The 27,735-nt window shown below is 39.1% G+C and overlaps 1 protein-coding gene across 1 annotated transcript; it reads right to left on the bottom strand.

The window, feature by feature from the left end:
- Positions 1–3,915: 3,915 nt before the first annotated feature.
- Positions 3,916–27,689, bottom strand: sec14l7 (SEC14-like lipid binding 7). Its single transcript, XM_062030759.1, has 12 exons — positions 27,446–27,689; positions 27,210–27,285; positions 15,306–15,349; positions 12,696–12,758; positions 12,443–12,631; positions 12,289–12,384; positions 12,166–12,226; positions 5,491–5,574; positions 5,243–5,349; positions 5,036–5,175; positions 4,805–4,974; positions 3,916–4,734 (listed from the first exon to the last, which is right to left on the bottom strand). The coding sequence occupies exons 1-12, from the start codon at positions 27,497–27,499 to the stop codon at positions 4,649–4,651; spliced, it is 1,170 nt and encodes a 389-aa protein (XP_061886743.1). The 5' UTR covers positions 27,500–27,689; the 3' UTR covers positions 3,916–4,648.
- Between the last annotated feature and the right edge of the window lie 46 nt (positions 27,690–27,735).

Genomic DNA, 27,735 nt, shown 5'->3' with positions numbered 1-27,735 from the left:
GCACCGACTGGCGCACTCACTCGGGCGGCCTAGTGACGTCACGGCTACATCACGTGACCACTGCAGCGCTACCTCACCTAGTATTCCTTCTCAAATGCTGGTTAACTATACATTAATCACTATAATAGCCTATATGTCATTGTATCATTAAGTAGCACAAAAAGTCATATTTCGATTAAATATTTTTTTAAATTGTCATTTGGTCAGCATTCATGAAAGTTTTAAGCATGGGAAAGTGTAAATATAAGTGGTATTGATCATGAAGTAAATAACACACCAAGACAGTTTTATTTGTCCTGTTTAGCCAGAAGAAATGGCACAGTGTTGTTTCAAAGTCCAACCACAAGATGGCGGTGCTGCGCGTTCTTACTCCTGAATGATCAATGCCATCAAAATAGTTTGAATTAAGACTCAACAATGACGACATATCAATAATAAAGACACAAGTCTACTGTAGAAAAACTTGCCAACCCTCCCGGTTTTCCCGGGAGAGTCCCGAATTTCAGTGCCCCTCCCGAAAATCTCCCGGGGCAACCATTCTCACAAATTTCTCCCGATTTCCACCCGGACAACAATATTGGGTGCCTTTAGCTTCCTCTCTCACCCGAAACCTTCACCCTTTAACGGCCACATGCTGTTTCTCAGCCACGTCCGCTTTTCCTCCATATAAACAGCGTGCCGGCCCAGTCACATCACATCTATGGCTTTTGGAACTCAGCGCACACACAACAACTGGATTTCAGAAGAGATTCGATAAGGAATCGGTTCGATAAGAGGATTCGCTAATGAACATCATCCCTAACCTCCTCCTTATATTTACTGTATATTAGGGTTGCAACAACTAATCGCTTAAAATTGATTATAAAAATAGTTGGCGATTAACTTAGTCATCGATTCCTTGGATATATGCTATGCGCATAAATTAATTTAAAATTGTTATTTTTTTAATACAACTTTATTTATAAACTGCAACATGTACAAACAGCTGAGAAACAATAATCAAAAATAAGTATGGTGCCAGTATGCTGTTTTTTTTTCCAATAAAATACTGGAAATTTATAGAAATGTAGTTGGTCTCTTTTATCCAAGTATTAATCGAAGTAATAATCAACAGATTAATCGATTATCAAATTAATCGTTAGTTGCAGCCCTAATATATATATACAGTATATATATATATATATAAATACTTGAATTTCAGTGAATTATGGCTATATATATATACATATATATGTATATCTATATATATATCCGTAATTCACTGAAATTCAAGTATTTCATTTATATATATATATATATATATATATATATATATATATATATATATATATATATATATATATATATATGTATATATATATATATATATATATATATATATATATATATATATATATATATATATATATATATATATATATATATATATATATATATATATATATATATATATGTGAGACGTGCGGTGAGGTTAATGGCTGGTGAGGCACTGACTTCATCACAGTCAGATTTACAAACATATGAACTAGATATATGCGTTAAAATGTAATATCGGAAATTATCGGTATCGTTTTTTTTGTTTTTTTTTAATTAAATCAACATAAAAAACACAAGATACACTTACAATTAGTGCACCAACCCAAAAAACCTCCCTCCCCCATTTACACTCATTCACACAAAAGGGTTGTTTCTTTCTGTTATTAATATTCTGCTTCCTACATTATATATCAATATATATCAATACAGTCTGCAAGGGATACAGTCCGTAAGCACACATGATTGTGCGTGCTGCTGCTCCACTAATAGTACTAACCTTTAACAGTAAATTTTACTCATTTTCATTAATTACTAGTTTCTATGTAACTGTTTTTATATTGTTGTACTTTCTTTTTTATTCAAGAAAATGTTTTTAATTTATTTATCTTATTTTACTATTTTTTTTAAAAAAGTACCTTATCTTCACCATACCTGGTTGTCCAAATTAGGCATAATAATGTGTTAATTCCACAACTGCATATATCGGTTGATATCGGTATAGTGATATCGGTATCGGTAATTAAAGAGTTGGACATTATCGGAATATCGGATATCGGCAAAAAGCCATTATCGGACATCCCTAATATGAACCCTAAAGAGTATCTTATTCACCATTTGATTGGCAGCAGTTAACGGGTTATGTTTAAAAGCTCATACCAGCATTCTTTACACATACAAACTGTAGCACACAAAAAAGCACATTTAATTAAAAAAACGTTATTATGGTCTTACCTTTACTTATAAATGAAGTCCATGCGCCGCTCCTTCTGAATAAAAGCATCAATAACTTGTTTATAGAAGTCTTCCTTATCTTTATTCAGTTTTAAAAGTCTCTCTGTCTCGAGGGAGATCTTCCTTTAAATATTACCTCCTGCTTCCATTGAAAGTCCAGTTTAGAAAACTGTTTTATTTTAGATATGTAATCCTCCATGGTAAAAGTCCAGGCAAGAGGAAAAAATAAACGCTGCACTTGACTTGCTAACTGTTGCTGCTTGTTGTCACTTATTCTGCAGCCGAGTAGTCGCAAGAATGATCCCTGGGATCACTAGCGCCCTCTACCACCAGGAGGCGGGATTACTGCGAGCCTCACCCAGTGCATTTTCGCAGCCGTTTTATGATTGCTCAGCACAAGAAATACGTTACACACATACAGTTGTTGACAAAATACACTGTACATTATATACCTCAGCAAACTAAACTATGGAAATGTATAATATAATTCATATAGCAATACGGTCTCACTGCACAGCAGGCCAGCAGTTAGCCGAGTCATTGCGCAATCCATGGCGAGGCTCAACTGGCTGGTGACTCACTGCAAGTCTCTTCTCAGTATTTGAACGGCAAATGTGAAAATTAAACGATTTTGAATACAAATAATCTAAAACTGGTGAAGTTAAATAGAAAATAACTTTATAGTGTAATCACTGGATACATATAACAATTTAATTGTTTTTCTTTTTACATTTTTACTCTTTCCATGATGGCACGTGAGGCCCCGCCTCACCTGCCTCCCCTGACTGCACGTCACTGATTATATATATATATATATATATATATATATATATATATATATATATATATATATATATTTATATATATACACACACACACACACACACACAAGAAATACTGATATATATATATATTTATGTATTCATCCATCCATTTTCTACCGCTTGTCCCGTTTTGGGGTAGCGGGGGGTCACTGGAGCATATCTCAGCTGCATTCGGGCAGTAGGCGGGGTACACCCTGGACAAGTCGCCCCCTCATCGCAAATATTTATATATACACACATATATATATATTATATATATATATATATATATATATATATATATATATATATATAAATATTTATATATATATATATATACAGTATATATATATATATATACAGTATATATATATATATATATATATATATATATATATATATATATATATATATATATATATATATATATATATATATATATATATATATATATATATATACCCCCAGCGGGCCTTTTGAATATCTCCCTAATTCTGAGGTCTCAAGGTTGGCAAGTATGACTTTATTTCCTAAGTGAACTCAAGATGCTAGTTAGCACTGCTAACTTGTTAGCACTGCTAACTCGAAATGCTAGTTTTCAATTAAATTGACTCCACAGAGTTAACGGAATACATACAATTGTCCAAGTCAATTAAAAAACAGAAAGGTTAACAAAGTACTTTATCTTTCATGACTAATTCAACACATTTACTACTCACTCAGTCCTGCTCGCTAAGGTTGCTAACCTAGAAAAAAACAACAATGTGGACATATTCACGTCAACATACGTAAACAAAAACATTCCATAGACAACACTAGCAGGACAAATGCTAAAATAAACACATTAAAATAAAATCGAAAACTGGTAACTTACAGACTTGCCGCCATTTCCTCGCAGTGCATTGTGGGACATAACAGGCGTGCCGTTTGTGAAACACACTTCCGGGTGTTTAAGTGATGACGTGACCACTGCGTCAGACAGACTCCCCCCTCCATCTTGCCCACACTGCTATTATGTAAGGCGATTATACGCCATGAAGCTTGCTGTCTGCATGATGACTTTCAATAAAAGGACAAAGTGGTCCATTATCACTGCTTAGTTATCATATTTACCATCCTATGTAACAGCCTGCAGTATAGCACCCCCTCGCGGTCATCCACCTGCATTACATGCTCTCAGATTTGCATTGTTTTTATTGCTTGTGTCACTTGTTCAAGTTTTGTTCATATAATTATTCACATTTTACAAGTGGACGTTTATTACAAACTCATCAATATTAGGACAAATGTTGAGATGAAATATTACTCAGACCCAAATGAAGTCACACATTAAAACAGTAATTAAATAAACTGGTCGTGTAAAGAGAGAAATACTGCATTGTAATGAGTGCATTGTTTCATTTCAACATGTACTGTATGGTCACATGATTAGGTACAGCGTCTGCTTTAATGATAATGACTCCAGACCGTGCAGGTGTACCTAATGAAGCGTCCACGTTCACAATGGAATGATAACGCTGGTGACCAATGACGCGGTCCGGTCCGGTCCGGCAGCATCAGAACCTCTCCTGTGGTGGTCAGAGCGCAGGAGGGAGCACCTCCACCGTGTAGCTGACCGTCTTGGACTGGATGATGCTGTAGCTGTTGTCGAAACACAACACATCTGCACAAAGATGGCCGATGTTCAAAGTCACAGTGACGGACGTGGACGTGGCGAGCAGACGGGCACTCACACACTCCAGGCTCGGTGCAGGTGATGGCGTTGTCCTCGGGCACCAGGTGAGCGTTGTAGCGCTCGCAGGGAACAACCTCCAACATGGCCGCCACCTTCTGCTCGCCGCCCGCCGCCGTGCGTTTATAGACGCCAAATCCGATGTCGGCGCCGTCGCTGGAGAACTGCCACCTGCGGGAGGCGCTGCAGAGTCACCTGCGGTCGGAGGCGAGGGGTAACGAGCGCAGCGTACCTCAGCAGGCTGCAGGGGGCGCCGACGTCATAGTTCAGCTGTAGGACGGCGCCGCGGCTGATGGTGACGCTGGTGTCGTACCGGACCTGGACGGAGTCCCGCACGTAGTACGACCTCGGCACCGTGCCGCCGTAGGTGATCTGAGGACATACGTCGTGACGTCACGGCGACATCATCGCCCGCAGAGCGGCTGTGCACGGCTCTCACCATGGTTCTGCAGAGAGGGTCTCCGTCCGGGTCGGTCCGGGTTCCGCCGTACGCCACCGGGAGCTGCTCGGCGTCTACGTGTTTACGCAGCACTTCCTGCCAGTTACCTGCTCACACGGGAATGTCAAGGTCCAACCCAGATGATTAAAACCCTTATTTCCTGGTCACGTGACCTGTCGCCAGGTAGATTTCATAGGCCGCTTGCTCATTGTGCTGCTTCCATGGCAACAGAGGAAGTCGGGCCTTACCTCCGAGAACGGCGAGCTTGCGTCTCGTCTCCTCGCACAGGAAGTGCTTGATCAGGTTGTACGCCATCGGGAACAGTATGGGAGCTGCGGCGATGAAGAAGACGATGAAGACAACACATGATGTAAGTGTCTATGTTAGCCTACTATCAAAAAAACTCTCTCAGGGCAACACGGAGAAGCTTATGCAGTGTTTTTCAACCTTTTTTGCGTTGAAAAAATGCGGAGGCACACCACCAGCAGAGATCATGAAAAAACGGAACTCAGTTGACAGTAAAAAGTCGTCGTCGCAATTGTTGGATATGACTTTAAAGCATAACCAAGCATGCATCAATATAGCTCTTGTCTCAAAGTAGGTGTACTGTCACCACCTGTCACATCACACCCTGACTTATTTTGCTGTTTTCCTGTGTGTAGTGTTTAGTTCAGGGGTCACCAACGCAGTGCCCGCGGGCACCAGGTAGCCCGTAAGGACCAGATGAGTAGCCCGCTGGCCTGTTCTAAAAATAGCTCAAATAGCAGCACTTACCAGTGAGCTGCCTCAATTTTTAAAATTTTATTTATTTACTAGTAAGCTGGTCTCGCTTTGCCCGACATTTTTAATTCTAAGAGAGACAAAACTCAAATAGAATTTGAAAATCCAAGAAAATATTTTAAAGACTTGGTCTTCTTTTGTTTAAATAAATCCATTAATTTTTTTACTTTGCTTCTTATAACTTTCAGAAAGACAATTTTAGAGAAAAAATACAACCTTAAAAATGATTTTAGGATTTTTAAACACATATAGCTTTTTACCTTTTATATTCCTTCCTCTTCTTTCCTGACAATTTAAATCAATGTTCAAGTAAAAACAAATTTTTTATTGTAAAGAATAATAAATACATTTTTATTACATTTTTCATTTTAGCTTCTGTTTTTTCGACAAAGAATATTTGTGAAATATTTCTTCAAACTTATCATTATTAAAATTTAAAAAAAATATTCTGGCAAATCCAGAAAATCTGTAGAATCAAATTTAAATCTTATTTCAAAGTCTTTTGAATTTCTTTTAAAATTTTTGTTCTGGAAAATCTAGAAGAAATAATGATTTGTCTTTGTTAGAAATATAGCTTGGTCCAATTTGTTATATATGCTAACAAAGTGTAGATTGGATTTTAACCAATTTAAAACATGTCATCAAAATTCTAAAATTAATCTTAATCAGGAAAAATTACTAATGATGTTCCATAAATTCTTTTTTTAATTTTTTCAAAAATATTCGAATTAGCTAGTTTTTCTCTTCTTTTTTTTCGGTTGAATTTTGAATTTTAAAGAGTCGAAATTGAAGATAAACTATGTTTCAAAATGTAACTGTCATTTTTTTGTGTTTTCTCCTCTTTTAAACCGTTCAATTAAGTGTAAATATCATTAATTATTAATAATAACAGAGTTAAAGGTAAATTGAGCAAATTGGCTATTTCTGGCAATTTATTTAAGTGTGTATCAAACTGGTAGCCCTTCGCATTAATCACTACCCAAGAAGTAGCTCTTGCTTTCAAAAAGGTTGGTGACCCCTGGTTTAGTTCTTGTCTTGCGCTCCTATTTTGGTGGCTTTTTCTCTTTTTTTTGGTATTTTCCTGTAGCAGTTTCATGTCTTCCTTTGAGCGATATTTCCCGCATTTACTTTGTTTTAGCAATCAAGAATATTTCAGTTGTTTTTATCCTTCTTTGTGGGGACATTGTTGATTGTCATGTCATGTTCGGATGTACATTGTGGACGCCGTCTTTGCTCCACAGTAAGTCTTTGCTGTCGTCCAGCATTCTGTTTTTGTTGACTTTGTAGCCAGTTCAGTTTTATAATAATAATAATAATAATACCTGGGATTTATATAGCGCTTTTCTAAGTACCCAAAGTCGCTTTACATGTTAAAAACACATCATTCATTCACAACTGGTGGTGGTAAGCTACTTTCGTAGCCACAGCTGCCCTGGGGTAGACTGACGGAAGCGTGGCTGCCAATTTGCGCCTACGGCCCCTCCGACCACCACCTATCATTCATTCAACATTCATTCACCAGTGTGAGCGGCACCGGGGGCAAGGGTGAAGTGTCCTGCCCAAGGACACAACGGAATAGTTTTAGTTTCGTTCTGCATAGCCTTCCCTAAGCGTCAATGCCTTTTCTTAGGGGCACTCACCTTTTGTTTATTTTTGGTTTAAGCATTAGACACCTTTTTACCTGCACGCTGCCTCCCACTGTTTCCGACATCTACAAAGCAATTAGCTACCGGCTGCCACCTACTGATATGGAAGAGTATTACACGGTTAGTCTGCCGAGCTCTAGACAGCACCGACACTCAACAACAACACATCATTTGCAGACTATAATTACTGCTTTGCAAAAAATATTTTTAACCCAAATAGGTGAAATTAGATCATCTCCCACGGCACACCAGATTGTATCCACAGTGGTTGAAAAACACTGCGCTAATGCATGCTTTTTTTTTCGGGCAGTATAGCTCGGTTGGTAGAGTGGCCGTGCCAGCAACTTGAGGGTTGCAGGTTCGATCCCCGCTTCCGCCATCCTAGTCACTGCTGTTGTGTCCTTGGGCAAGACACTTTACCCACCTGCTCCCAGTGCCACCCACACTGGTTTAAATGTAACTTAGATATTGGGTTTCACTATGTAAAGCGCTTTGAGTCACTAGAGAAAAGCGCTATATAAATATAATTCACTTCACTTTATTACAAGTGGTATAGATCAGTGGTTTTCAAATGGGGGTACGCGTACCCCTGAAGGTACTTGAAGGTATGCCAAGGGGTACGGGAGATTTTTTTAAAAATGTCTGTCAAAAAGAACTGTGAAAAGAAATGCAACAATGCAATATTCAGCGTTGACAGCTACATTTTTTGTGGACATGTTCCATAAATATTGATGTTAAAGATTTCTTTTTTTGTGAAGAAATGTTTAGAATTAAGTTCATGAATCCAGATGGATCTCTATTACAATCCCCAAAGAGGGCACTTTAAGTTGATGATTACTTCTATGTGTAGAAATCTTTATTTATAATTGAATCACTTGTTTATTTTTTAAATTTTCAGTTATTTATTTATTTTTTTTCCAAATAGTTCAAGAAAGACCACGACAAATGAGCAATATTTTGCACCGTTATACAATTTAATAAATCAGAAACTGATGACATAATGCTGTATTTTACTTCTTTATCTCTTTTTTTTAACCAAAAATGCTTAGCTCTGATTAGGGGGTACTTGAATTAAAAAAATGTTCACAGGGGGTACATCACTGAAAAAAGGTTGAGAACCACTGGTATAGATGATTGTAACGCCCTGCTTTCTGGTCCTTCTAAAAAGGTTATTACACCTTTGCAATTACTCCAAAATTCAGCGGCACGTGTCCTGACGAACACCGGAAGGCGGGCTCACATTACACCAGTTTTAAAATCCCTGCTTTGGCTCCCCGTGTGTTTCATATGGTTTATAAATGTTTTTATGGTATTGGGCCTTCTTATCTTTCAGATTTGCTTTTACCCTATGAGCCTTCCCGGGCCTCGAGATCCTCCGGCACTCATCTCCTAATTCAGTGTTTTTCAACCACTGTGCCGTGGCACACTAGTGTGCCGTGAGATACAGTCTGGTGTGCTGTGGGAGATTATATCATTTCACCTATTTGGGTTAGAAATATTTATTGCAAACCAGTAATTATAGTCTGCAAATGATGTGTTGTTGTCGAGTGTCGGTGCTGTCTAGAGCTCGGCAGAGTAACCGTGTAATACTCTTCCATATCAGTAGGTGGCAGCCGCTAGCTAATTGCTTTGTAGATGTCGGAAACAGCGGGAGGCAGTGTGCAGGTAAAAAGGTATCTAATGCTTAAACCAAAAATAAACAAAAGGTGAGTGAGTAAGAAAAGGCATTGACGCTTAGGAAAGACTATGCAGAACGAAACTAAAACTGAACTGGCTACAAAGTAAACAAAAACAGAATGCTGGACGACAGCAAAGACTTACTGTTAGGGATGTCCGATAATGGCTTTTTGCCGATATCCGATATTCCGATATTGTCCAACTCTTTAATTACCGATACCGATATCAACCGATACCGATATCAACCGATATATGCAGTCGTGGAATTAACACATTATTATGCCTAATTTGGACAACCAGGTATGATGAAGATAAGGTACTTTTTTTTAAAAATTAGTAAAATAAGATAAATAAATTAAAAACATTTTCTTGAATAAAAAAGAAAGTACAACAATATAAAAACAGTTACATAGAAACTAGTAATGAATGAAAATTAGTAAAATTAACTGTTAAAGGTTAGTACTATTAGTGGAGCAGCAGCACGCACAATCATGTGTGCTTACGGACTGTATCCCTTGCAGACTGTATTGATATATATTGATATATAATGTAGGAACCAGAATATTAATAACAGAAAGAAACAACCCTTTTGTGTGAATGAGTGTAAATGGGGGGAGGGAGGTTTTTTGGGTTGGTGCACTAATTGTAAGTGTATCTTTTGTTTTCTATGTTGATTTAATTTTTTAAAAAAAAACAAAAAACGATACAGATAATAAAAAAACCAATACCGATAATTTCCGATATTACATTTTAACGCATGTATCGGCCGATAATATCGGCAGGCCGATATTATCGGACATCTCTACTTACTGTGGAGCAAAGATGGCTTCCACAATGTACATCCGAACATGACATGACAATCAACGATGTCCCCACAAAGAAGGATAAAAACAGCTGAAATATTCTTGATTGCTAAAACAAAGTAGATGCGGGAAATATCACTCAAAGGAAGACATGAAACGGCTACAGGAAAATACCAAAAAAAGAGAAAAATCCACCAAAATAGGAGCACAAGACAAGAACTAAAACACTACACACAGGAAAACAGCAAAAAACTTTCAACTGAGTTTCATTTTTGAATGATTTCTGCTGGTGGTGTGCCTCCGCATTTTTTCAGCGCAAAACATGTGCCTTGGCTCAAAAAAGGTTGAAAAACACTGCTCTAATTATTCCCAAAGTCAGGACACAAAATCACGGGATGGCACCTTTCCACCATTACGGCCCCCCGTCTATGGAACAGCTTGCCGGAGAACGTTCATGTTTTTAAGAGCAGACTTAAGGCCCACCTTTTTGATTTGGCTTTTACATAATATTCATTATTTTATTTTTTATATCTACCCATTCTTACTATTTTACAAGTTTTATTTTTGGCCGTGCTTGTGGGGACGCTTTTGTGTCAGCGTCCAGGTGGCCATGGTCTGATGACCTCCTGGTGCAGATGGCTCCTGTGATAGTGTTTACTCACATGTCTCCTCTGTACTCAGCCATGCAATCATTGCTCCATATATGTGTGTGTATGTTGTGTGTGTGTGTGTGTGTTTGGTATCTGTGTTCGTGTGTGCGTAGGTCAGGGGTCACCAACCTTTTTGAAACCAAGAGCTACTTCTTGGGTACTGATTAATGCGAAGGGCTACCAGTTTGATACACACTTAAATAAATTGCCAGAAATAGCCAATTTGCTCAATTTACCTTTAACTCTATGTTATTATTAATAATTAATGGTATTTACACTTAATTGAACGGCTTAAAAGAGGAGAAAACACGAAAACAATGACAATTAAATTTTGAAACACAGTTTATCTTCAATTTCGACTCTTTAAAATTCAAAATTCAACCGAAAAAAAGGAGAGAAAAACTAGCTAATTCGAATCTTTTTGAAAAAATTAAAAAAATAATTTATGGAACGTCATTAGTAATTTTTCCTGATTAAGATTAATTTTAGGATTTTGATGACATGTTTTAAATAGGTTAAAATCCAATCTACACTTTGTTAGAATATATAACAAATTGGACCAAGCTATATTTCTAACAAAGACAAATCATTATTTCTTCTAGATTTTCCAGAACAAAAATTTGAAAAGAAATTCAAAAGGCTTTGAAATAATATTTAAATTTGATTCTACATATTTTCTAGATTTGCCAGAATAATTTTTTTGAATTTTAATCATAATAAGTTTGAAGAAATATTTCACAAATATTCTTCTTCGAAAAAACAGAAGCTAAAATGAAGAATTAAATTAAAATTTATTGATTATTCTTTACAATAAAAACAATAAATGTACTTGAACATTGAATTAAATTTTCAGGAAAGAAGATGAAGGAATTTAAAAGGTAAAAAGGTATATGTGTTTAAAAATCCTAAAATCATTTTTAAGGTTGTATTTTTTCTCTAAAATTGTCTTTCTGAAAGTTATAAGAAGCAAAGTAAAAACATTAATGAATTTATTCAAACAAGTGAAGACCAAGTCTTTAAAATATTTTCTTGGATTTTCAAATTCTATTTGAGTTTTGTCTCTCTTAGAATTAAAAATGTCGGGCAAAGCGAGACCAGCTTGCTAGTAAATAAATACAATTTAAAAAAGAGAGGCAGCTCACTGGTAAGTGCTGCTATTTGAGCTATTTTTAGAACAGGCCAGCGGGCTACTCATCTGGTCCTTACGGGCTACCTGGTGCCCGCGGGCACCGCGTTGGTGACCCCTGGCGTAGGTGATATGGGTTAACTTTGTAAGGCACTTTGCGTTGCATTTCTTTTACGTATGAAAAGCGCTTTATAAATAAAGTTTGATTGAACGTCCAACAGAGTATCAGCAAATTAGCTACCTTTGATGAGAAAGACCTTCTTGAGCCCCTCCGGGTAGTTCTCCTCAAACATGGTGAGAATCTGCGCGGCGACAATGGGACACACGTGACGGGTCAAAGGTGAACAAGACGGCGGCAACAAACCTCGCCGTAGGTCTCGATGGCGGGCTTCCACATGTGCTTGAGGCCGAGCCCCTCGCAGTCGTAGACGATGGTGATGGACTCCACGTTCTTGCTCAACTGTCAGCACAAACAAGTGGTCAGGGAAGGAGGGCACAAGGCGAGGACACGGTCAGACCTTGCTGGACTGGCGCCGACACTCCCTCTGCAGGATCTCGATGTTGCGGATCTTCGTCCTCATGAGGTCCTGCTTGGTGGCCGACATCAGGAGACCTTTGGGGTCCAGCGGGCCAATCACGTCGTACCAGATCGGACTTCCCTCCTTGTCGTAGCCGCACATGCCGCCGGACACGTACTTCTGGATCACCTGACCGCGACATCGTGACCACGTCACAACACGGTGACGGCGTCACAGAAAGACGACAACGAACCTCAGGCGGCGTCCAGTCGGAGATGATAGTGTCCACCTTCATTTTCCTCCTGAAGTCAATGTGCTGCACACACACACATTCTCGTATTTGTTACCTTCTTGATAGGGATGTCCGATAATGGCTTTTTGCCTATATCCGATATGCCGATATTGTCCGACTCTTTAATTACCGATACCGATATCAACCGATACCGATATCAACGGATATATACAGTCGTGGAATTAACACATTATGCCTAATTTGGACAACCAGGTATGGTGAAGATATGGTACTTTTTAAAAAAATGAATCAAATAAAATAAGATATATAAATTAAAAACATTTTCTTGAATAAAAAAGAAAGTAAAACAATATAAAAACAGTTACATAGAAACTAGTAATTAATGAAAATTTGTCAAATTAACTGTTAAAGGTTAGTACTATTAGTGGAGCAGCAGCACGCACAATCATGTGTGCTTACGGACTGTATCCCTTGCAGACTGTATTGATATATATTGATATATAATGTAGGAAGCAGAATATTAATAACAGAAAGAAACAACCCTCTTGTGTGAATGAGTGTAAATGGGGGAGGGAGGTTTTTTGGGTTGGTGCACTAATTGTAAGTGTATCTTGTGTTTTTTATGTGGATTTAATAAAAAAATAAAATAAAAAAAAATTTAAAAAAACGATACTGATAATAAAAAAACCGATACCGATAATTTCCGATATTACATTTTAACGCATTTATCGGCCGATAATATCGGCAGACCGATATTATCGGACATCTCTACTTCTTGAGACCTCTGAAAAATGCCTACCTCATTAGGACCACCCTTTCTAGATAGATAAAGATGTGTATTTACAACATTAATAATATATACATACTATGCAAATATTTAAAAAAACTTGTTGTGAAAAATGAGTTGGAATTTCACAAGAAAAAGGTCACAATTTCACAAGAAAAACTTGGAATTTTGGCAGTATTATAATGAGTTGTAATTTTACTCAACGCAAGTCATAATTTTTAAAGAAAAACTGAACATTGTGCAATATTATGATAAAAGTTGCAATTTTACAAGAAAAGCTTAACATTTTGGCAATTTTATGAAAAGTCTAAATTAGGGATGTCCTATAATATCGGCCTGCCGATATTATCGGCCGATAAATGCGTTAAAATGTAATATCGGAAATTATCGGTATCGTTTTTTTTATTATCTGTATCGTTTTTTTTTCTTTGTTTGTTTTTTATTAAATCAACATAAAAAACACAAGATACACTTACAATCAGTGCACCAACCCAAAAAACCTCCCTCCCCCCATTTCTTTCTGTTATCAATATTGTGGTTCCTACATTATATATCAATATAGTCTGCAAGGGATACAGTCCGTAAGCACACATGATTGTGCGTGCTGCTGGTCCACTAATAGTACTAACCTTTAACAGTTAATGTTACTCATTTTCATTAATTACTAGTTTCTATGTAACTGTCTTTATATTGTTTCTTTCTTTTTTATTCAAGATTTTTTTTTAAATTTAGTTATCTTATTTTTTTAAAAAGTACCTTATCTTCACCATACATGGTTGTCCAAATCAGGCGTAATAATGTGTTAATTCCACGACTGCATATATCGGTTGATATCGGTATCGGTTGATATCGGTATCAGTAATTAAAGAGTTGGACAATATCGGAATATCGGCAAAAAGCCATTATCGGACATCCCTAGTCTAAATTTTACTCGACAAAAGTCACAATTTTATCCATCCATCCATCTATTTTCAACCGCTTGTCCCTTTTTTGGTTTCGCGGGAGGGTGCTGGAGCCTATCTCAGCTGCATTCGGGCGGAAGGCGGGGTACACCCTGGACAAGTCGCCACCTAAGAAAACTTCAAACATTTTGACATTAAAATAACAATCAGAATTTCTCTCGGCAAAATTATGACAAAAGTCATAATTTCACTCAAAAAATGTCAACGTTTTACAAGAACAACAAAAAAAATTGGCAATTTTGTGAGAAAAGTCAGAATTTTATGACAAATGTCACCATTTTGCATTAAAAAGTAATAATTTTACATAAAAAAAGTAATCATTTTACAATAAAATATTGCAATATTACAGGAACAGAAAGAATATGAGAAATAGTTCCCAACTTTATAAGAAAAAAGTCGACACATTGTGAGAAAAAGACTGCTTTTAGTTTTTTGTTGAATTTTTTGTTTGTATTTGGTTTTTAATCTTCATTACTTACTGCAAGTTAATACAGTATGTCTCTTTATACATATTTATTTATGTTAATTGTGGCCAAAGGGGGCGCATTTCAATTTCTTACACACACTTGTTATTACATATGTTGACCAGAGGGGGAGCACTTTTAAAAGCGACACACAGTCAATTAGAAAAATCCCTCCTTTTTGGGACCACCCTCATGTTGATAGATGTCACCACAAATGACACATTGTCTATTAGATGCAATGTTATTGATGTATGTCATCACTTGTTCACACCTCCTCATATGGAAGATACTTTTCCTTCTTGGTGTCTCAAGAAGAGTAAAACACACACACACACACACACACACTTCAACATGATACGAGTGCTGCGCCACATGACAATAAAGACCAAAGACAAACCTTCCGGATCATGGCTTCAGCTTTGGCAACATTGAAGCTTCTCGCTGCAAAAACAAAACCAAAGTGACTTTAATAAGACACGCTCACCCCTCATTAGTATGCAAATGTCAACCTCACATGTAAAGTATCAGTTTCCCAGCGTCGTAACAATTTCAATTTCAACTTCAAATCGTCCTCTTGCTTTGGATTTTGTGTCCAAACTACAGAAAAACATGAATAAACTACACACTGTATATAGCAATTAGAGGTGTTGCAATGCTACTTTTGGACCTTCAATACCAATATTGGAGCCTTAGGGTGTTGGACCATACCCATATTAATGTGATGTGATATCAGCACATACTTTTATTTTGCAGAGTGGAATGTTAGAAAAGGCTGGATCAAGTAAAATACTCAAACATAAAACAATGGTAGCTATTTTTACTCCCTGGCATTCAAATACAGTTAGACAGGATATTTTGGTTGTTTTTATTTCTTGTTTTATCCTTTATTTATTTATCACATTTGAGTATTTTAGGTGATATACACTACCGTTCAAAAGTTTGGGGTCACCCAAACAATTTTGTGGAATAGCCTTCATTTCTAAGAACAAGAATAGACTGTCGAGTTTCAGATGAAAGTTCTCTTTTTCTGGCCATTTTGAGCATTTAATTGACCCCACAAATGTGATGCTCCAGAAACTCAATCTGCTCAAAGGAAGGTCAGTTTTGTAGCTTCTGTAACGAGCTAAACTGTTTTCAGATGTGTGAACATGATTGCACAAGGGTTTTCTAATCATCAATTAGCCTTCTGAGCCAATGAGCAAACACATTGTACCATTAGAACACTGGAGTGATAGTTGCTGGAAATGGGCCTCTATACACCTATGTAGATATTGCACCAAAAAGCAGACATTTGCAGCTAGAATAGTCATTTACCACATTAGCAATGTATAGAGTGTATTTCTTTCAAGTTAAGACTAGTTTAAAGTTATCTTCATTGAAAAGTACAGTGCTTTTCCTTCAAAAATAAGGACATTTCAATGTGACCCCAAACTTTTGAACGGTAGTGTATTCTGCACTTCTTTGAAGGTATATTTTATTCATACGTCCGTGTTACAATGTAAAATGTGCCCATTTTCTGATGTCTGTACAGCACTTTGGCAAACTAGGGCTGTTTGTAAATGTGCTGTATAAATAAATAAACTGAACTGTATGAAAAACCCAAACTTTATGACAGTGGAGTGTTGATTTGTGTGAATGATGTGGACACGTTTGTTACTAGTTACTTTCCAAGAGGTTTCTTCCGCCTTGGGGACTTTGTATCTGATGTTCTGTGTACCTACACTCTGTCCTCCTCCTGTCTAGGCCTGCTGTGTGTGCGATTGTGTGTGCGAGTGTGTGTGTGTGTGGTACACAGAACATCAATTTCCACACTTCTATTAGCCCCGGACCCAGTGGACCCGGACATCTTATATGTAATAGAAATGGGTGTATGGTGTGTGGTCATTAAATATGTATTCTGATATATGTTCTTCACAGAAAATGAGCCAAAGTCAGTGAGTCTCAGTTTGAAAAAATGTATTAATTGTATCATTTTTCTTTTAATAAAAAATGAAAACGGGTCCCACAGACCTGAACACCACACAATGTTCCCAGGGCTCAGGCTGGTTCTAAATATAATGTACATGCCATTGTACGTCTAAAGCAGGGGTCACCAACCTTTTTGAAAGCAAGAGCTACTTCTTGGGTAGTGATTAATGCGAAGGGCTACCAGTTTGATACACACTTCAATAAATTGCCAGAAATAGCCAATTTGCTCAATTTACCTTTAACTCTGTTATTATTTATAATTAATGATATTTACACTTAATTGAACGGTTTAAAAGAGGAGAAAACATGAAAAAAATGACAAATTTTGAAACATAGTTTATCTTCAATTTCGACTCTTTAAAATTCAAGATTCAACCGAAAAAAAGAAGAGAAAAACTAGCTAATTCGAATCTTTTTGAAACAATTAAAAAAATAATTTATGGAACATCATTAGTAATTTTTCCTGATTAAGATTAATTTTAGAATTTTGATGACATGTTTTAAATAGGTTAAAATTCAATCTGCACTTTGTTAGAATATATAACAAATTGGACCAAGCTATATTTCTAACAAAGACAAATCATTATTTCTTCTAGATTTTCCAGAACAAATTTTTTTAAAGAAATTAAAAAGACTTTGAAATAAGATTTAAATTTAATTCTACAGATTTTCTAGATTTGCCAGAATATTTTTTTTGAATTTTAATCATAATAAGTTTGAAGAAATATTTCACAAATATTCTTCGTCGAAAAAACAGAAGCTAAAATGAAGAATTAAATCAAAATGTATTTATTATTCTTTACAATAAAAAAATAAATTTATTTGAACATTGATTTAAATTGTCAGGAAAGAAGAGGAAGGAATTTAAAAGGTAAAAAGGTATATGTGTTTAAAAATCCTAAAATCATTTTTAAGGTTGTATTTTTTCTCTAAAATTGTCTTTCTGAAAGTTATAAGAAGCAAAGTAAAACAAATTAATGCATTTATTTAAACAAGTGAAGACCAAGTCTTTAAAATATTTTCTTGGATTTTCAAATTCTATTTGAGTTTTGTCTCTCTTAGAATTAAAAATGTCGAGCAAAGCGAGACCAGCTTGCTAGTAAATAAATACAATTTAAAAAATAGAGGCAGCTCACTGGTAAGTGCTGCTATTTGAGCTATTTGTAGAACAGGCCAGCGGGCTACTCATCTGGTCCTTACGGGCTACCTGGTGCCCGCGGGCACCGCGTTGGTGACCCCTGGTCTAAAGTGTATCAAAATGAACATAGGAGGTGTGATGTCACCAAGTCAGCTATTGCTGCTTTTGTCAGGCTTCTGATTGGACAAAATGTGCATGACAGCAGGTGTGTGTGTTTGTGTGTAGACATAGACACTTTTGAAACTACACTTGTGTGGCTGGAGATTGTTTTAACCCCAAATATGTGTTTTTGAAACTGGTGTGGACTTGGCCTTAGACCAGGGGTGGCCAAACTTTTTCCACTGAGGGCCGCACACGGAAAAATTAAAGCAATATATGGATTTTTTATTTATTTTACCTTTAGGGGTCCCGGGGACCATAAAGGGTCACAGTCATTAGAATGTTAAAAATAAGTCAGATTATTATTATTTTTTAATTATTTAACTCTTACAGTAAATCTCTATATCAACTTCAAGTTAATATTAAGTAATACAAATTTAAAAAAATGTTTTATGGCTTTACTGTCAAAAACAACTTAGTTTTTTTTTTTAATAGTAAAACTGAAATATGCAGTATTTATTAATTAGACCCCTAAAAGATCAATAATGCAGGACACCATTGATTTTAATTCTTTCATATTTTTGAGTAATCACAGTGAAAAGATAAATAAAAAATCACTAAATATATTTGGGATCCAAAAGGTGCCAAACTCATACATTTTTATTAGTTTTTTTTTATACTTTCAACACTTAAGTTACAAGATCAACTTTAGATATATGTCCATTTTATGCTGGAACAATTATATTGTTTGTTTTATGCGCTTTTGTCAAAGAAAACTTTGATGTTTTTATATGGCTACTACACAATATATGCAATATTTACCACATAAAACATTTTAAAGTGAAATATTTGAAGTAATTGGAGCCCTGAAAATAATTCATTATAACTAGGGATGTCCGATAATGGCTTTTTGCCGATACCCGATATTCCGATATTGTCCAACTCTTTAATTACAGATACCGATATCAACTGATACCGATATCAACCGATATATGCAGTCGTGGAATTAACACATTTTTATGCCTAATTTGGACAACCATGTATGGTGAAGATAAGGTACTTTTTAAAAAAATGAATCAAATAAAATAAGATAAATAAATTAAAAACATTTTCTTGAATAAAAAAGAAAGTACAACAATATAAAAACAGTTACATAGAAACTAGTAATGAATGAAAATGAGTAAAATTAACTGTTAAAGGTTAGTACTATTAGTGGAGCAGCAGCACGCACAATCATGTGTGCTTACGGACTGTATCCCTTGCAGACTGTATTGATATATATTGATATATAATGTAGGAACCAGAATATTAATAACAGAAAGAAACAACCCTTTTGTGTGAATGAGTGTAAAAGGGAGAGGGAGGTTTTTTGGGTTGGTGCACTAATTGTAAGTGTATCTTGTGTTTTTTATGTTGATTTAATTTAAAAAAAAACAAAAAAAAACAAACAAAAAAAAAAACCATACCAATAATAAAAAACCCGATACCGATAATTTCCGATATTACATTTTAACGCATATATCGGCCGATATTATCGGACATCTCTAATTATAACATGGATTTTTTTGTCATTATTTTTTTTTTTGGAGCAATGGCAAAAAAAGAAAAAAAAAACAGCCCGCATGGCAGCTTTTGTGTCGACATTGCAACTTTTTCTCGTTAGATTTCACCTCATTCCACTTTTTTTAATGTTCTTTTTTTATTTTTACAATAGTATTTCCAGAATGTGTGGCGGGCCGGTAAACAATTAGCTGTGGGCCGCAAATGGCTCCCGGGCCGCACTTTGGACACCCCTGCCTTAGACTGCAATGTTGTTTAATGAAGGACACTTATAACATATGTCTAGCTTGTTTGCTATTGTGTACTTAGCTGTTATGTAGCTGCTAGCTCCTAGTAGCCTTTAGCCTACAATATCTACCTTTTGTCAATGACTTCACTAAAGACCAAGCTTGTGTGCGTATTAACACACAGACACACACACGTGAACACAAGCTGCAAACAGGCCGTGCAGAATTCACTTATTGACTTAAAACTGGTTCTCAATGCTGACAAGACAAAACCTATGCTGTCTCCCAAACATAGGAAGGTGACTCTTGCAGGGAACGCCATAGAAGTGGTGCATGAATATAAATACATTGGTGTTTTCATTGACTCGCTCACTTTTAAACCTTTTTATTGATCAGCTGGTGAAGAAACTAAAACCTAAATTGGGGTTTTTAGTCCGTAATACACAAAGAGGTTCAATAGGTCTTCAAAAAAAGCCCGCAGTTTGTTATTCTTATAGCCAGACCTTCCGTAAACAGACAGGTTGTCATGTGAAAACCTCTTGAGGTTGTAGCTGAAACCGTCAGGCACGGAAGGAAACACACAGAAATAACAAATTGCATAATTACCACTACACTTCAATTCAAAGACACCATACGTCCAATCCAAACAATTCATAATAAATACGTTAGTGTTTTTTGATCAACTTGATCAAACCTTATGTACCTTTCCACACTGCAAAATAACACAAGTATGTATGATCTGTGCTGATATTGTAATATTGGTATCGGCTAGGGATGTCCGATAATATCGGCCGATAAATGCGTTAAAATGTAATATCGGAAATTATCGGTATCGTTTTTTTTTATTATCTGTATCGGTTTGTTTTTTTTGTTTTTTTTTATTAAATCAACATAAAAAACACAAGATACACTTACAATTAGTGCACCAACCCAAAAAACCTCCCTCCCCCCATTTCTTTCTGTTATCAATATTCTGGTTCCTACATTATATATCAGGGGTGGGCAATTAATTTTTACCGGGGGCCGCATGAGCTACCCGAGCACTGCTGGAGGGCCACATCGACAATATTTCAATTAAATTTTGCTCAATATTATTTTTGATATATACCGTAAGATAAATAATAATAATAATAATAATAATAATAGTAATACTTCAACATAGTGTGTGTAACAGCATTCCATGACTAATATATATAAATTAACATTAATAATAAATGACAGTAAAATAAGCACACGTATGACTGAGGAGTCATAGTGTAACTTTGTGTGGTGTTTGAGTTGTCCGACTTTTTGTGTGGCCTTAAACGCACCAGTGGTTTAGTGCTATGCGTGTTGGTGACAGATGACAAGTTGGTTTTGGCCTGGTTTGTACGGCAGAAAATGACTAGTTTTTCCAGATAGAATTGTTTTACTCATGTTTTTGGTGTGGTTATGTCCGAATATAAACAGTTTTGTTCAATAAAGTGATCGATATAATTCCTGTCCTCGAAACATCTCGATAGACGTTACAATAATTGAACGGTGTTGACGAACACCGTTAGGGCCGCTTGTTGTCACTGTCACTCAAAGTTGCATTGCAAAATTACATAGAATAAATATGTTTATTTTGTTTAGAATTCAGATGGGATTTGATTTGGTGCGCGGCATATATTTGCTGCGCGCAGCGGACGCTTGAGCAGTGCGCAATTGCGCAGGCGCGCACCTTAGGTGAGGGGACGTTGCTTTGCAGTTCATGTGTTGTTGAAAACACGGCATTCCTCATCAACTTTTCTCTTTTTGGCGTCTCGGGTGTAAACCGTGCATCACTTGTCGCTGCATGTGCACCTTCACTCGCAGGTTACACACGGACACACGCCCATAAATAATACTTTTCAAAATAAAAGCAGCACAGTTGTATTGCGCGCAGGACATAGATGTTTTTTCAACTTTATTTTGTAATTGCAGTTGTTCACATTCACTCACAATGACGCACACGTCCACACGGAAGTAATACAAATAACGATTTTCAAAACAAAAGCAGCACCGTTGTATTGCACACTCGACATAGATACTTTTTAAAATGTATTTTGTAATTTATAATTGGCCTCATTGGTATGTGGGCTTGTATTAAGCCTCAGGGAGTTGAACGCCCCTGCCTTACATAGTTCCGGGTCACCCTTGGGCAAGGTGTAGCACCCGAATGCCCCCCCCATCAGGGTTACGATACCCCCCATGAACTACACTAAAAGAGGATGCGTTACCCGGCCCGGAGGAAGCCCGGGGCCCTCCTCCGGAGCTAGGCCCGGAGGTAGGGCTCGTCAGCGAGCGCCTGGTGGCCGGGCTTGCCACGGAGCCCGGCCGGGCACAGCCCGAAGAAGCTACGTGGACACGCCATCTTCTCTGCCACGTGGGCCCACCACCCGCGGTCGGAACCAGTGGGGTCGGGTGCGCTGCCAAGTGGATGGCGGTGAAAGTGGAGGCTCCGGACGGACCAATTCGGGGCAGCAGAGGCTGACTTTCGGGACGTGGAACGTCTCTACGCTGGTGGGGAAGGAGCCTGAGCTGGTGCGAGAGGTGGAGCGCTACCGGTTGGATCTGGTGGGGCTTACCTCTACGCATAGCAAGGGCTCTGAAACCACACTCCTGGACAAGGGATGGACCTTGTTCACTTCTGGAGTTGCTCAAGGTGTGAGGGCACAGGCGGGTGTGGGGATACTCACGAGTCCCCGGCTGAGTGCCTGTACGTTGGAGTTCACCCCAGTGGACAAGAGGGTCGCCTCCCTTCGCCTTAGGGTTGGAGGGGGGAAAACTCTGACTGTTGTTTGTGCATACGCACCAAACAGGAGTTCAGAGTATTCAGCCTTCTTGGATACCTTGCATGGGGTCCTGTATGGGGCGCCGGCAGGGGATTCCATAGTCTTGCTGGGGGACTTCAACGCGCACGTGGGCAATGACAGTGATACTTGGACTGGCGTGATTGGGAGGAACGGTCTCCCTGATCTGAACCTGAGTGGTGGATTGTTATTGGACTTCTGTGCTAGTCACGGACTTGCGATAACAAACACCATGTTCAAGCATAAGGATGCTCATAGGTGTACCTGGTACCAGAGCACCCTAGGCCAAAGATCAATGATCGATTTTGTAATCGTATCAGCTGATCTGAGGCCGTATGTTTTGGACACTCGGGTGAAGAGAGGGGCTGAACTGTCAACTGATCACCATCTGGTGGTGAGTTGGGTTAGATGGCGGGGGAAACCTCTGGACAGACCTGGCAAACCCAAACGTGTAGTGCGGGTGAACTGGGAACGTTTGGAGGAGTCCTCTGTCCGGAAGGACTTCAACTCCCACCTCCGGCGGGACTTCTCTGCCATCCCTGTGGAGGTTGGGGACATTGAACAGGAATGGGCAATGTTCAAAGCCTCTATTGCTAAAGCTGCAGATGCGAGCTGTGGCCAGAAGGTCTTAGGTGCCTCAAGGGGCGGTAACCCTCGAACACCCTGGTGGACAGTGGTGGTCAGGGAAGCCGTCCGACTGAAGAAGGAGTCCTACCGGGGTATGTTATCCCAGGGGACTCCGGAGGCAGTTGCAAGGTACCGGCGGGCCCGAAGGGCAGCGGCCGTGGCTGTGGACGAAGCTAAGCAGAGGGTGTGGGAGCAGTTCGGGGAATCCATGGAGAAGGACTATCGGGCGGCACCAAAGCTGTTCTGGAAGACCATACGGCACCTCAGGAGGGGGAAGCAGGGAACCATCCAAGCTGTGTACGGCAGGGATGGGACTTTGCTGACTTCAAGTGAGGAAGTCGTGGGGCGTTGGAAAGAGCACTTTGAGGAACTCCTGAACCCAAATACATCAGACACACCCTCCCTGATAGGAGCAGGGCCTGAGGATGATGGGGGATCGACGTCGATCTCTCGGAGTGAAGTCACTGAGGTAGTTAGACAACTCCACAGTGGCAAAGCTCCGGGGGTTGACGAGATCCGTCCAGAAATGCTGAAGGCTCTGGGTGTTGATGGGCTGTCTTGGTTGATACGCCTTTTCAACATTGCGTGGAAGTCTGGGACAGTGCCGAGGGAGTGGCAGACTGGGGTGGTGGTTCCCCTTTTCAAAAAGGGGGACCAGAGGGTGTGTGCTAATTACAGGGGTATCACACTACTCAGCCTCCCTGGGAAAGTTTACGCCAAGGTACTGGAAAGGAGGGTCCGGCCGATAGTCGAACCTCAGATTCAAGAGGAGCAATGTGGATTCCGTCCTGGTCGTGGAACAACTGACCAACTCTTTACGCTTGCGGGAATCCTGGAGAGGGCCTGGGAGTATGCCTATCCAGTCTACATGTGTTTTGTGGATTTGGAGAAGGCGTATGACCGCGTCCCTCGGGAGATCTTGTGGGAGGTGCTGAGGGAGTACGGAGTGAGGGGAACCCTGTTGAGGGCCATCCAATCTCTGTACAACCAAAGCGAGAGTTGTGTCCGGGTGCTTGGATGTAAGTCGGATCCGTTTCCAGTGGGGGTTGGTCTCCGCCAGGGCTGCGCTCTGTCACCTATCCTGTTTGTGATTTTCATGGACAGGATTTCTAGGCGGAGTCGTGGCCATGGCGGAGAGGGTATACGTCTCGGGGGGCTAAAGGTTGCGTCACTGCTGTTTGCAGATGATGTGGTCCTGATGGCACCTTCGGTTCGTGACCTTCAGCTCTCACTGGATCGGTTCGCAGCCGAGTGTTCAGCGGCTGGAATGAGGATCAGCATCTCCAAATCTGAGGCCATGGTTCTCAGCAGGAAACCGATGGTTTGTACAGTCCGGGTAGGGGACAGGACTCTGTCCCAGGTGGAGGAGTTTAAGTATCTCGGGGTCTTGTTCACGAGTGAGGGAAAGATGGAGAAGGAAATCAGCCGGAGAATCGGAGCAGCTGGGGCAGTATTGCAGTCTCTCTGCCGCACTGTTGTGACGAAACGGGAGCTGAGCCAGAAGGCAAAGCTCTCGGTCTACCGAGCTATCTACATTCCTACTCTCACCTATGGTCATGAAGTGTGGGTAATGACCGAAAGAATAAGATCGCGGATACAAGCGGCCGAAATGAGTTTCCTCAGAAGGGTGGCTGGCATCTCCCTTAGAGATAGGGTGAGAAGTGCAGTCACCCGAGAGAGACTCGGAGTAGAGCCGCTGCTCCTTCGCTTGGAAAGGAGCCAGCTTAGGTGGTTCGGGCATCTCGTGCGGATGCCTCACGAGCGTCTCCCTAGGGAGGTCCTCGTTGCACGTCCCACTGGGAGGAGGCCCCGCGGCAGACCAAGGACCAGATGGGGGGATTACATCTCCTCTCTGGCCTGGGAACGCTTCGGGATTCCCCAGGAGGAAGTCGCAAATGTTGCTCTGGAGAGGGAAGTCTGGGGGTCTTTGCTGGAGCTGCTGTCCCCGCGACCCGATTCCGGATAAGCGGTTGAAGATGGATGGATGGATAATTGGCCTCACGCGGGCCGGACAGGGACGCACAAAGGGCCGGATGCGGCCCGCGGGCCGCAGAATGCCCAGGTCTGTTATATATCAATATATATCAATACAGTCTGCAAGGGATACAGTCCGTAAGCACACATGATTGTGCGTGCTGCTGCTCCACTAATAGTACTAACCTTTAACAGTTAATTTTACTCATTTTTAGAGATGTCCGATAATATCGGCCTGCCGATATTATCGGCCCATATATGCGTTAAAATGTAATATCGGAAATTATCGGTATCGTTTTTTTTTATTATCGGTATCGTTTTTTTATTTTATTTTTTTTAATTTTTTTATTAAATCAACATAAAAAACACAAGATACACTTACAATTAGTGCACCAACCCAAAAAACCTCCCTCCCCCATTTACACTCATTCACACAAAAGGGTTGTTTCTTTCTGTTATTAATATTCTGCTTCCTACATTATATATCAATATATATCAATACAGTCTGCAAGGGATACAGTCCGTAAGCACACATGATTGTGCGTGCTGCTGCTCCACTAATAGTACTAACCTTTAACAGTTAATTTTACTCATTTTCATTCATTACTAGTTTCTATGTAACTGTTTTTATATTGTTTTACTTTCTTTTTTATTCAAGAAAATGTTTTTAATTTATCTTATTTTACTAATTTTTTAAAAAAGTACCTTATCTTCACCATACATGGTTGTCCAAATTAGGCATAATAATGTGTTAATTCCACGACTGCATATATCGGTTGATATCGGTATCGGTAATTAAAGAGTTGGACAATATCGGATATCGGCAAAAAGCCATTATCGGACATCCCTACTCATTTTCATTAATTACTAGTTTCTATGTAACTGTTGTTTTACTTTCTTTTTTATTCAAGAAAATGTTTTTAATTTATTTATCTTATTTTACAATTTTTTTAAAAAAGTACCTTATCTTCACCATACCTGGTTGTCCAAATTAGGCATAATAATGTGTTAATTCCACGACTGCATATATCGGTTGATATCGGTATCGGTAATTCAAGTGTTGGACAATATCGGAATATCGGCAAAAATCCATTATCGGACATCCCTAGTATCGGCCAATACTCAAGGCTCCAATATCGGTATCATATCGGATGTGAAAGAGTTGAATCGGTACGCCGCTAAGTAAATACCTTTTGCATAAAAAGGTTGTTGCGCATTGGCGCGGCTCAAAGTTTGTATGAGGTGTGGCCTGAGGCTACGTGGAGGTGGGGGTTGGGGGGGGTGGGGGGGTGGGGGGGGGGTCTTCAAACCGGTTCAGTTTCACCAAGCTGGAGGTCTCACATGTTTTTGTTCTGAGCCACGAGGACTTTGTCCGTCTTGTTTAGCGCTAATATTGAAATAAGACAAGGTCACACCGCATGGGTGCAAGTCCTTCACATCAAATGTACCAACTTGTATTTGTCTGCAATGTTTGCTGTCCAAAGGGGCGCCTCGGAGGACTTTGCTGCTTTTTTAACCTCCCCACTTCCCATCTGTGGTTCCTCACTTTTAACAATGATACGACATGACACATTTAAATACTTTGTGTAGGCGAGTGTCGACTTGTCAACACTTGCTTTAACATTCTGACCTGAAAAAGGTAGTCACCCAGCAATGTGTAGGGTACAAAATACTAATAATCAAATAAGCGAGCGTACTTTGTAATAGTTGCATACGTTTCTGAGGAAGGTCTGCTAGAAGCTGCGATGAAGTCAAATAAAAACACCTAAAATAAACATGGTTGTTTTTGATGGTTCATTGATCCGTTCTTATCTTATCTCCGTTCAAGGTTAACGTGCACGAGCGTCTGCTTCTGTGTGTGTGTGTGTGTGTGTTAATCTGTGTGTGGGACTTACCTCGGAGCCAGCGTAGCAAGTAGTGGTTGTGCTCAGCCGGAAGGTCTGGAAGGATGTCCTGGATTCTGACCCGAAACTGCAAGCACATCCATTCAATTGAGTCCAAAAACTCATGATCCTCAAATATTTAAAAAAATACATAAAAAAATACCCAAGGTAAATGGTAAAAGTAGTTTTTAGTGAGACTCAGAACAAATCCCCGTCGTAAACCAACAAATGTATTATATGAGTTTTACCTGGGCTAAAGCATCCTCTTGCTTGAGGCTCAAATCTCCGACACGTCCGCTCATGTTTGCTCTTTAACTTCCAGACGGGCAATGAACACTGCAGCCAAGACAGGTCTAGGCGGGCAAGGCCACACCCCCTTACACACACACACACACACACACACGTTAGTCACAATGGAATTAATTCAGCAGTAATTTTTCATGTCCGTGCTGGTTTAAATCAACACGTTTGTCTCATTTGTATTTTTATGAATGGAGCACACATTAAATACGAGATTTTTTAGTGACAAACCCAGGAA

This window comes from Entelurus aequoreus, linkage group LG21 (assembly GCF_033978785.1).
Source record: "Entelurus aequoreus isolate RoL-2023_Sb linkage group LG21, RoL_Eaeq_v1.1, whole genome shotgun sequence".
NCBI lineage: Eukaryota > Metazoa > Chordata > Actinopteri > Syngnathiformes > Syngnathidae > Entelurus > Entelurus aequoreus.
The sequence above is the reverse complement of the archived record's forward strand: the minus strand, read 5'-3'. Positions and strand labels throughout refer to the sequence as shown.